Source organism: Carettochelys insculpta, chromosome 16, assembly GCF_033958435.1.
Source record: "Carettochelys insculpta isolate YL-2023 chromosome 16, ASM3395843v1, whole genome shotgun sequence".
In the NCBI taxonomy this organism is placed as follows: domain Eukaryota; kingdom Metazoa; phylum Chordata; order Testudines; family Carettochelyidae; genus Carettochelys; species Carettochelys insculpta.
Window position 1 is genome coordinate 5,125,183 of NC_134152.1, and position 12,473 is coordinate 5,137,655.

At 42.2% G+C, this 12,473-nt stretch overlaps 1 protein-coding gene across 3 annotated transcripts in view; it reads right to left on the reverse strand.

The window, feature by feature from the left end:
* Positions 1–12,473, reverse strand: part of GTF3C1 (general transcription factor IIIC subunit 1) — a 79,089-nt gene that overhangs the window by 66,243 nt on the left and 373 nt on the right. For all 3 annotated transcript variants that reach the window (XR_012647733.1, XM_075010737.1, XM_075010736.1), the window contains exons 2-6: positions 9,390–9,599; positions 7,286–7,462; positions 6,651–6,794; positions 5,254–5,350; positions 3,309–3,432 (exon numbers count right to left, since the gene is read on the reverse strand). Coding sequence is in view for 2 of the 3 variants with exons in the window: in XM_075010737.1 (XP_074866838.1) it covers positions 3,309–3,432; positions 5,254–5,350; positions 6,651–6,794; positions 7,286–7,462; positions 9,390–9,599 (752 nt within the window). In the remaining variant the exon portion in view is untranslated. The remainder of the gene's footprint in view (positions 1–3,308; positions 3,433–5,253; positions 5,351–6,650; positions 6,795–7,285; positions 7,463–9,389; positions 9,600–12,473) is intronic.

Genomic DNA, 12,473 nt, shown 5'->3' on the forward strand with positions numbered 1-12,473 from the left:
CCCCAATGGCAGGACCAAGTACTATCTAAACCATCCCTGATAGACATCTATCTAACCTGTTCTTAAATACCTCCAGTGATGGAGATTCCACAACCTCCCTTGGCAATTTATTCCACTGTTTGACCGCCCTGACAGTTGGGAACTTTTTCCTAATGTCCAACCTAAACCTCCCTTGCTGCAGTTTAAGCCCGTTGCCTCTTGTTCTATCCTCAAAGGCCACGAAGAACAAGTTTTCTCCCTTCTCCTTATGACTCTCTTTTAGATACCTGAAAACCGCTATCATGTCTCCCCTCAATCTTCTCTTTTCCAAACTAAACAAGCCCAATTCTTTCAACCTTTTTTCACAGGTCACATTCTCTAGACCTTTAATCATTCTTGTCGCTCTTTTCTGGACCCTCTCTAGTTTCTCCACATCGTTTTTGAACTGCGGTGCCCAGAACAGGACACAATACTCCAGCTGAGGCCTAACCAGAGCAGAGCAGAGCGGAAGAATGACTTCCGTGTCTTGTTCACAACACACCTGTTAATGCATCCCAGAATCATGTTTGCTTTTTTTGCAACAGCATCACACTGTTGACTCATATTTAGCTTGTGGTCCACTATAATCCCTAGATCCCTTTCTGCTGTAGTCGTTCCTAGACAGTCTCTCCCCATTCTGTATGTGTGAAACTGATTGTTGCTTCCCAAGTAGAGAGCTTTGCATTTGTCCTTACTAAACTTCATCCTGTTTACCTCAGACCATTTCTCCAATTTATCCAGATCATTCTGACTTATGACCCTATCCTCCAAAGCAGTTGCAACCCCTCCCAACTCGGTATCATCTGCAAATTTAATAAGCGTACCTTCTATGCCAATATCTAAATCATTGATGAAGACATTGAACAGAACCGGTCCTAACACAGACCCCTGCAGAACCCCACTTGTTATACTTTTGCAGCAGGATTGAGAACCATTAAGAACTACTCGCTGGGTACAGTCATCCAGCCAGTTACGCACCCACCTTATAGTAGCCTCATCTAAATTGTATTTGCCTAGTTTTTTGATAAGAATATCATGAGAGACCGTATCAAATGCTTTACTAAAGTCTAGGTATACCACATCTATCGCTTCTCCCCTATCCACAAGGCTCGTTATCCTATCAAAGAAAGCTATCAGATTAGTTTGACAAGATTTATTCTTTACAAACCCATGCTGGCTGTTTCTTATTACCTTGCCACCTTCCAAGTGCTTGCAGATGATTTCTTTAATTACCTGCTCCATTATCTTTCCTGGCACTGAAGTTAAGCTGACTGGCCTGTAGCTTCCTGGGTTATTCTTATTCCCCTTTTTATAGATGGGCGCTATATTTGCCCTTTTCCAGTGTTCTGGAATCTCTCCTATCTCCCAAGACTTTCCAAAGATGATAGATAGAGGCTCAGATACCGCCTCTATCAGCTCCTTGAGTATTCTAGGGTGCATTTCATCAGGCCCTGGTGACTTGCAGACATCTAATTTTCCTAAGTGATTTTTAACTTGTTCTTTTTTTATTTCAACTTCTAACCCTACCCCTTTCCCACTAGCATTCACTATTTTGGGCATTCCTTCATCAGACTTCTCAGTGAAGACCGAAACAAAGAAGTCATTAAGCATCTCTGCCATTTCCAAGTTCCCTGCTACTGTTTCTCCCTCCTCACTGAGCAATGGCCCTACCGTGTCCCTGGTCTTCCTCTTGTTTCTAATATATTTATAAAAATCCTTCTTGTTTCCCTTTATGCCTGTAGATAGTTTGAGCTCATTTTGTGCCTTAGCCTTTCTAATCTTTCTCCTGCATTCTTGTGTTGTTTGCCTGTATTCATCCTCTGTAATTTCTCCTGCTTCCATTTTTTATACAATTCCTTTCTTCTTTTGAGATCATGCAAGATCTCCTGGTTAAGCCAAGGTGGTCTTTTTCCATATTTTCTATCTTTCCTACACAGCGGGATAGCTTGCTTTTGGGCCCTTAATAATGTCCCTTTGAAAAATTGCCAACTCTCCTCAGCTGTTTTTCCCCTCAGTTTTGCTTCCCATGGGACCTTACCTACCAGCTCTCTGAGTTTACCAAAATCTGCCCTCCTGAAATCCATTATCTTTATTTTGCTGTTTTCTGTTCTACCCCTCCTTAGGATTGTGAACTCTATGATTTCATGATCACTTTCACCCAAGCTGCCTTCCACCTCCAAGTTCTCTACCAATTCCTCCCTATTTGTTAAAATCAAATCTAAAACAGCTTCTCCTGGTAGCTTTTTCAACCTTTTGGAATAAAAAATTGTCTCCCTGAAGTTAAGTATCTTAATGAATTAGAACATGTGAGTCTGATCACCTGCACATGGGCCTGACAGAAGTTCATCACAAAGTTTTAAACCCTGGATACACAAGGGTTCAAACAGTGAAGTATCTGGGGGTGGGCGCAAATATGAAAATGGTCTTACAAGCGGGCATAATATCAAACTAGGGAACGTTTAATTATATATAGAAATGTGTCTGAATGAGGTCCTGTGTGATACATCTCTTCAGAAAACCAAATAAGTTGAAATCTGTTCAACAAAGATGTTGCCTTTTCTGCTCTGGTAAATCACCCAACAAATGTTTGCATCTTCTAAAGAAAAAAATATAGTTAATTACTGTCTGTCAAACTGCAATATCACATCTGAAGATGTACACCCCTTCCACTCAATGAAAACAACAGACTCAGAAAACCAGGTTACAACACAATTATGTCTTCTGCTATTGTTAGAAGTTTAATGTAGGTAAGACATCACAATGTTGGAACTAGGAATACACCAACAGATTTATTTCAAGTCTTCCATGCAGACTCAGGAGAACGATGTTGAATTAGTTACAGCCTTCAGAAGGATCTCTTGACACATGAACAAGGAACTCTTAAAAGTTTACATTTCACAGTCAAACAGTAGAAAACTTGGTATTGTGGGTGACACTGCACCCCATACTTGTCATAGTAATATGATACAATTATTGCATAATTATGACGCATTTTGTACAAGACGGGTCACGTAAGCTGTCACTGAGAAAATTCTGACTTACTGAACATGATTTTCTAAAAATCATTTTTAAATGTTGTATCTAAAGTTCTGAATATTGACTATGTATCTGTATTTCAAAGGTAGTTACACCTAGATGACATCCACTAGGCAAAGTGCTTCTGGTTTAGATAGCTGCTTGGGAAGACTGGGATATACTCTAGAGATGCAAAAGTTTTTCCATTAAAAAAATGGTAATTTAAATTTTTGGTTAGTTTATACACTTGATGACATTGATGTGGCTGTAATTACCTTTCTTTGTCTTATAGGGTCCGCCATCTGGCTGCATGTCCTGTAATGGTGTAGAAAATACTTTGGCCAGGCCAGCATTCATCATATATTGATACAGACGCTTGAATGTTCTTTCACAGAGACCCTACAACAGTCACAGTAAAGAAAAATACTCTAAGGACCATTCTGTACAAATCAAGACTCTTATAGCAACTAAGCCTTTCACAAAAACCAAAACACAACAAAGCCCTACAAGTCCTGTGGCACTTTACAGACTAAAACATATTTTGGAGAATAAGCTTTTGTGGCCAAAGAGTTCTGTGCCCACGTAAGTTTATTCTCCAAAATACCCGTTAGTCTACAAGGTGCCACAGAACTTGTTGTTTTTGTGGATACAGACTAACACAGCTGTCCCTCTGATAACTAAATCCTTAACTTTCATAAGCTACGTCTACACGTGAAGCCTACATCGAAGTAGCTTATTTCGATGTAGCGACATCGAAATAGGCTATTTCGATGAATAACGTCTACACGTCCTCCAGGGCTGGCAACGTCGACGTTCAACTTCGACGTTGCGCAGCACCACACCAAAATAGGCGCTGCGAGGGAACGTCTACACGCCAAAGTAGCACACATCGAAATAAGGGTGCCAGGCACAGCTGCAGACAAAGTCACAGGGCGGACGCAACAGCAAGCCGCTCCCTTAAAGGGCCCCTCCCAGACACAGTTGCACTAAACGACACAAGATCCACAGAGCCGACAACTGGTTGCAGACCCTGTGCATGCAGCATGGATCCCCAGCTGCAGCAGCAGCAGCCAGAAGTCCTGGGCTAAGGGCTGCTGCACACAGTGACCATACAGCCCCGCAGGTGCTGGAGAGAGAGCGTCTCTCAACCCCTCAGCTGACGGCCACCATGGAGGACCCCGCAATTTCGAAGTTGCGGGACGCGCAACGACAACATGTTCCCTACTTCGACATTGAACGTCGAAGTAGGGCGCTATTCCCATCCCCTCATGGGGTTAGCGGCTTCGACGTCTCGCCGCCTAACGTCGATGTTAACATCGAAATAGCGCCAAACACGTGTAGCCGTGACGGATGCTATTTCGAAGTTAGTGCCGCTACTTTGAAGTAGCGTGCACGTGTAGACACGGCTATAGAGAAATAACTAGAAGCACCTCAGGGACAGACAGCTGCTTCTGACTTAATTATTACGTCCCTCTAGCCCCTCAACCAGGGCATTTGATCCCACTCCTTCTCTTCCATTAACGGGGTTTTCAGTACCTAGACATTTTCCCGTCTACAATTTCTCAGGTATCTGCTTTGGGAAAAAGCTTTCCACTATCCCATCTGCCTCTAATTACCATCACTTGCCTCCTTTCTTCCACTGTGTTCAGTTATTCAAACCTCCTAGACCTCAATTAAATGCTTCATTGCATTCAATCTTGCTTCTGCCCTCTCCATTCATAAGTGCCAAGATAAAAAATATTGTATACAAATGGGAAAAAGGGAAAGTTGAAAGCAACGAACGTAACTTAAAAGCTAGGAACTGTAGAAAGTTGATCAGGAAGGCAAAGGACCACAAGGAGAATTCTATGGACATCAGAGTGAAGGAGAAATAAGGAGGCTTTTTAAGACCATGTGGGCACTACAGATGCTCAGAGAAAAAAGCTTAGTTTTTAAAAAATGACAACATTTTCCCTCATGCCTCACTCTGGGGAAAGGTTGAACCATTTTGTCTGAAACTTGCAAAAGTTTCTTTTGAGTGAGATGTCCAACACTGAAAATTTCAGGTTGAGAAGTTAAAGTCTGGCACTTAGAAGCAATAGAAAACAGGTCTGCGTAACAAGAAGTATTACTAAAGCTGTCTGACGTTTTCCATTATGCAGACCAGCTTTGCTTATAATGCTGATTTTTTTGATCCATTAACAACAGATTGAGAGCTTGAAAGCAAAATGATAATCTCACCAGTTCTTCCCTCAGGTTCCCCAAAGTTTCCATTTTGTTTGGCCGAGCGCTCAGGATACTTGAGAGCTTCTCCATAAGGATATCATATTTACTCCTCCTAACATAAATTAAAGTTATTCAACACACAAACTTCATAAGTACTGACTTTTACATCCAGAAATATCACAGAAACACACCCATTGCCATTGCAGAGGTAGACTCAGAAAAACCAGATTTTTGCAACATTTGATGGATAAATCAAGTTGTTTGTGTTTGCTGGATGCAATTCAATTTGTGAATAGTTTTTAAATTTGGACAAAAAATTCAACATTTGAGATCAGTCCCTTGGTTTAAAATATACACTAATTTTGAAAAGTTGGGGTCCCCACCAGTTATGCGCCTCAGGCAGAGTTGCTGAATATATATCTATACATTTTCCAGTGGGCTGCTGAATGTCTCTAAAACGCCTTTAAAGGCTGATAAACCCTGCACAGGTTTCAGCAGAGCTTTTGAGCCACGTTAGTAGTTCAAAAATATAGTGACATATACACAGTACTCAGGTAACTTCCCCAATTATCTCTGTCATATTCCCCACCACACTCCCCACACCATATATCTTGATTTATGCTATCAGTCCCTGGTTTGCCTCCTGGAAACATGAGTACACAAAAAGCTTTAGGAAGTCCATGCAGAGTCAACACTTCCTGCTAACAGGCTTTAGTTACAGGGCAACCTACTCTACAAACAATATTCAAAGGCTGGAAGTTTGTCAGCTATAAAACTATACTTGATATAAACATTACTTGTCATGGGAAACAGGCGAAAGTCATTTCATAATTTTTTACCCACTTAGTATTTAAAAACCCACCCTCTGTTATAATGGTCATATATAGAGCTGAATTTTAAAAAATAAATAATGGAGGAATTAAGGGATTTCCCTTTATCCAAGTGGATCTAACAGCAGTTACAAATATCCATTAGTCACATATGAGGAATATTACACTTGAACACAAGCTGGCCTGAAGCTGGGCCTGCTGTTTTACTGTGACCAAGCCAAAGCCAGTGCATGATCTAACTCTGCTATAGAGGAAAAGGGTCAGAAGTAAAAGTTTACTAGAAATCATTGTAAAACCTATTCAACAATAACACAGCTATTTAAACAACAAACAGGAAAAATGAGGTTTCTGTAGAACAAGATCAGACAACACAGTAACATGAAAAACTTGGCTGGAGAAGGGGCAGAGATTCTTTCTAAAAGTTCTGTTTCTGAAACCTTTCCGCAGTGAAGCGGAGCTAATGCAGCAATTAACAAGCACTACTTCAGAAAGTTTTGATGGTCCCATGACAGAAAGGGCATGTCCTAATGATAAAAGTACACAACAGCCTGAAGAACTACCTACCTTCTGCTTGGTACATACCTGTCAACATGAAAGCGGTTCAAAAGCAAAAGAATGGAATGCTGCTGAGTTCCACTTGGTAATCTGATGACATGGGACTGCATTGAAATGAGACCATTTTTGTCTAATACTCGTCTGTGATAATGAAGTTTACCCGCATCCACCCTACAGAAGACAAGACATCCACAAAACCTCCCATGGTGACTTGTAAATAAATATAGCAGATTATATTCATATAGTACCGGATGTTTCAGTGCCCTTTACAAACTAAAATTATGATATATATTGCTCGAGCAACCTTAATTCAGCCACCTTGTGCATATATAGTCTAATAATCTCGTTACATAATCATGTACTCTTTCTCCACAGGAACCCATTCTGTGCACAGGAAACAAAATACCCTCTCCAAGGGAAATTGCAGGAGGAACTTAAGGAAAGCATAAAGTAGTTAACCTTGTGTGTTGACAAATTACCGCTTGGTTATTAACTATTCTGTTGAGACAGTACCATGAGATTTAGTTATTACAGGCATCTCCAGCAGCACATGACCTGCAGAAACAAAGTGACTAGCACTGTGATGAGACATTCCTGATGAATGAAGGCTTCTCTGCAAGGCTTTGATGCACATCATACAGCACGACAAACATTGTACTTACTTGAAAGCTCCACTGTGAAGGTCCCTCTGAAGTTCCCCTTGCCATCTAGCACGACCTAAACGCTCCAAAATGCAGTAGGAGAAGTCTGGAAGTTTTAGGTCTGGATCCCCCTCCCAGCCGATTAGGGTCCTATAGCGCAGGACTTGTGAAGCAACGATGACTAGTTTCTCCCCCCACCTAGGGGCAAAAAAAGCTCAGCTGAACTTCTAGGCCTCTCTCTCTCTCTCCCTCCATGATTTTCTGTCATGCCCAACGATACAAACAGATAGCTGTGACTCCAGAAAATTACTTCATTAGCATTAAGTTTGAAATTTAGGAAGTGTGACAGGTTGTTGCCATGCTCTGGCATAAAAAAGGTTAAAAACAGGCCCAGGAGAGGGTTGTTCAGGGAACCTATCAGAGATGGGCTAGAGGTAGCCAATCAGGGCTTAACTAGGCCCTATAAGAAGGGCTCCTACAGGAGAGAAGTACACTTTTGCTCCAGCTCTGGAGGAAGAGGGACCTAGCTGCCTGCTAGAGTGAGGTACCATGGACAGAGGAGTGCTGGGGAAAGACAGGGTGAGTGGGGGAGCTCTGACCTGAGGAATCCCAGGCTGAGGCCTAGTGGCAGGGGCTTGAGGAATACTAAGGATGCAGGGAGGCAGCAGGGCCATACCCCTTTTCCTATGATGAGAGGCCATTTCAGATTGCAATTTGCTCTTCAAGTAAGGGTCTAGATGACTATTGGCAGGAGTGGATCACTGAGGCAAGGTGGGTAAAAGGGGAGGGAGATTCCCTGAGGGGAGGACCCTAGAGAGTGGGGGCACTGCAACAGGGCAGTTCGCTGATAGAAGGACTATGCGTTCTGGGAGAAACACAGGTCCTGATGCAAGGCAGTGGAGAATGCACAGTATGTAACAGGGGGCAAATTACTGGCCAGAAGTGGGTGGGCCAAAGGCTGGATTGAGCTAATTCCTGAGTAACCAGCTTGGCTCTGGGAGGGCTCAGCACCCAGGAAACCAACCCTGCCCTAAGTGGGACCAGAACTCAAAATAAATCCATTTTTTTTTTTTTTTGTGTAAAAGCCTTGCACAGAGAAAGCTCATAGGGTCTGCCCTCTTTATTAATGGAGAGAGAGAGAGAGAGACAGGTTACTCCTTCAGTAACCAATTATTTACACTGGGCTTGATAATAAAACTTTTTCTTAAGTATAAAAAGCAAGATTTGTGGCGGCAAGTGAAAACAGCCAGATCAAAGTAAATTACTAAATTTAAACAAATAAAATGCTTAGCTAATCCTAATCTACCAAGAAACTTTATACATGCAAATTCTTACCCTCAAAAGTGGTGCTACACAGGTCTTTCCCAAGCTAAGCAGCCTCCTGGCTTGGACCTAATCCTCCCCCACACCCCCATTCACTTTTAGATGCTTCCAGCAGGCATATTAGGTGGTAAGAGTGGAATGGGGCATGGGAGATATTCCTGGAGTTGGGTTACTGTCCCTATTGCCCCTTACATCCTTTTTACCCATGGTGGGAATTCTTTATACTTGGTTCAAACTTTTCTCACCTTGAGTGGCAAAGCACCAGATCCAAAATGGGCTTGGGTTTCTGACCCATGAGAGCAGGGTGGCTCAGTGCTTTAGATCTAGAGGGAGTGCTGGGGTTTGGGGCATCAGGTGGCCTGGCCACATCTTTCTAGGACCAAGCAAAGTTTAGGCTCACAGACCAAACAAGGCTAGTCAAAAATCATTGACTTGATCACCAAACCATTCAGGTTCCAAGGTATCAGTAATGGCCCTCCTCAGCACATTAACATTATAAACAGACCCACACTTCATATTCCTAACATCACATACAAAAATAGGAAATGCACATACATTCAGCACACTGTAACCTTAATATTGATATGTTACCTGAGGCATTCTGTCTAATGTGTCTGAGTTGTGAAAACTGGCCTAGGAATATGCATAAAGCATGTATGGGGCCTGCAACAGGAAGAATCTAATGCAGCAAAGTAACAAATTAAACCAAGAAGCCAGGCTTAACTCTCCTTAAAAGGAGCCATATCCAAATAGCAAAGCATTACAATGTAAAATGAAACACCATCACTGAAATCATACTCACTTTTCATAGACTTCTGTGTATGTATAACAAGGCTGCAAATCCTTTGTCCTAATTTGATCAGTACAGTTTACTCTCTCCTTAAAATATTGGCATGAACCCTGAATGCCATCCTTATTATCCAAAATCATGTGGACAGGATAAATATCATCTAGAGGGACAGGATCTCTCTTGGTCTCCAGTATTCCTGTTTCAAGGTCTATTTCTTCATATCTGGGGGAAAAATGCCAACAGAGAATATTTAAACTTTTAACACTCATAAAACAAAAATAACTTAAAACTGAAATTAAGGTTGCCATATTTCAATGGCTTTCCAACAAATGTCTTGGAAGAAAGCTAAAACTAAAATCCTCCATGCTTCAAAAGTTAGAAAGATGGGAAATATAGAATTAGTGTTGCACTACACAAAAGTGGGCGGGGGGGGGGAAGGCAGAGTCAACATTAAGAGCGTACTGAAAAAGCTTTTTCTCCCCAGGTAGGAAAGAGGAGAATTGTTAACATTAAGTATGTCAGGACGGCAGTAAAGTACACATTGGCCTTGCTGAATTTGGACATACTTATTGATGTGCATATGTACCATGAGTTTTAGACAGGCACGCTGAACTAAACCAGGACTTGACATTTTTTTCCAATACTAAATAAACTTGCTTTCTATTTTCTGCTTAGTCTGGAGTAAGGCAATCATGTACAGAAGCTAAGATTTTGCAAGTCAATTTTGATTTATTTACAAAACTGTTAAAGTAGTAACAGAGAGGTAGCCCTGTTAAGACTATATTCAAACAAACCAGCAGTCCTGTAGCACTTCAAAGATGAACAAAATAATTTATTAGGTGATGAGTTTTTGTGGGACAGACCCACTTTTGATTGATCTTTAAAGTGCTACATAACTGCTGGTTTGTTATAGTACAATTCACAAGTTATTTCTAGATTTACAGTTTTTGACAAATACAGGAGAGAGTTGTGTGCTACAATATTTAGCACAAAACATCAGCTAAGATTGCAACAGTCTGCACACCATCCACGCAAAACCTCGACAGCCAGATTTTAGTTCAAAGGGAAGACTGGCGCGTTTCTTTATCACCTTCATCTTGCCTATGATACTGTTAACTTTTTCCAATGCTCCATAAAGTTTTCACTTCTCTCTCTCTCTAACAGATACCCAAAAGAAACACATGCCACTGCTTTATCAAGCTTTACTTCAAATGTGAAATCTTAAGCTATCTTATTTGCTTTTATATAATTGTTCTCAAAAGATCAGCACATCTTACTATCACATACATTCTGGTCACTATTCTGCTATAATATTGCAAAGTTACTGTTAAGGCTTTCATGCCACCCCTCCACACATAGATCCAGAGCCCCTTGACTTTCATATCGCTAGATCAGGTTATTTTAATGACATAAGTAACTAACAACCCCGTTCCAGACCACTCAGTTGTCCACTGGTATACACAACTATTTAACAGACAACAGTGGAATCCAGTCCATGTCTGGGAAAGGAATAATACTGGTACAGAAGCTAAGACTGGGGTTCGCCATGTTAAAGACCTGGGTTCTGTGCCTGAAACCATCTTGCGTAAATTCTTTAATTTTATTTAAAATATCAGTGTTCAGCCGCTCTTCCCTAACCTTTACCCATGTTTCAATTAATAGCCTTAGTCAATAAGAACAGTAAAACAGACAGGAATTAACAGTATTTTAAAAAAGAAATTCAAACTCCTGGTCTTGCTTTCTCTTAGGCAGCCAGTCTCTCTCTTCCCCGAAAGTCAGTGACAGTGTTTACACTACAAGATTCATTTTTTTTAAGTAAAAAAAAAATTAAAAACTTCAGTTTGGTGCACTTGTTTGATGTTATGGCTAAAAAGTTACAGTAAAACATTTTACAAATGCTACTGATGTAACTGACATTCCAGATACAATAGAATCACAGATTTGAACACTTTGCAAATGGAGGTTGTCAGCAAGGAAGATCTATAATTCTGAAGAAGAGATTATGGACTTCACCACACACAGGAGAGAGGCAGAATGCAACTGCAGAGGGCTGTGTGTGCATGTGTGTCAGAGCTCTGGTTGGGGGGGCTGGGGAGGGTTCGGGCTTCAACCCATGGGAGCACGGTGGCTCAGTGCTTTAGACATGGAGAGTGTGCTTGAGTTTGGGGCTTCAGCCCTGCTGCTCTGCTCCTGGTTTCATTCTTGTGATGGGTACCAGAACATCAGCCCCACAGATCAATTCCTAGCTTTAGCTTTGCTGGCAGCAGTGGGGCTCCACTCCCAGTTTCATATAGGGCTCAGGACTTTAGCTATAAATGGACCACTGAGGCTGAAACCAGCACTCCCCTCATAGCTGAAGCCCAGAGCCCCTGTGCAGGACTGAAATTGGGAAGTACTCCCCAAGCCCCAGCACTCCCACAGGGCAGAAGTCCCACTCCCTATTTCTCTCCCCGCTAGTCCCCAGATGCAGCACCAATTGCCCATGGCTGAAGTCTTGTGCCTCAGTGAGGTATTTGCTTTCCCCCCCCCCCGCCCCCTTCGCTCAACTGTGGACTTCTGGATGTCCAATTCACCAATAAGTCACTAACTGTGGCATTAATACCTTTGAAGTTTTACTGCAGTGGCAGGCAACCCATGGGCTGCAAGTGGCCCACTGGGATGCTGCCTACTGACCTCATTTGCCTTCATCACTCACAAGTGTCTCATGGACCAGGGCACAATAGCCCCACACTCCCTACTTTCTTTCTCTTCCAGAACATTCAGAATGCCTCAAATCCTCTGATTTGCACTCCTTCCCCTCCCTCTCAGAGCTGAGGCAGCTGACTCACAGCACTACTAAACTAGCTTCTTCAGTTAAAACTAACTCAGTGTTGGGAACTGTCTGGCTAACTTCTTTTAAGGTAACAGACTCTTGCACATTGATCCCCTTGGAGCAGGGACAGCTGTATATCCGGACTGCACAGTCCGGACAGTTGAGCATGCATGTTTTGGGAGTGTGCGCGGGGGTCACCACGCAAATGGAAACCCGAGTGGGGCTGGCATGCTGCAGCCACACACAGAAACCCAAAGCGTTACCTCCAGGCTGGGAAAACGCCC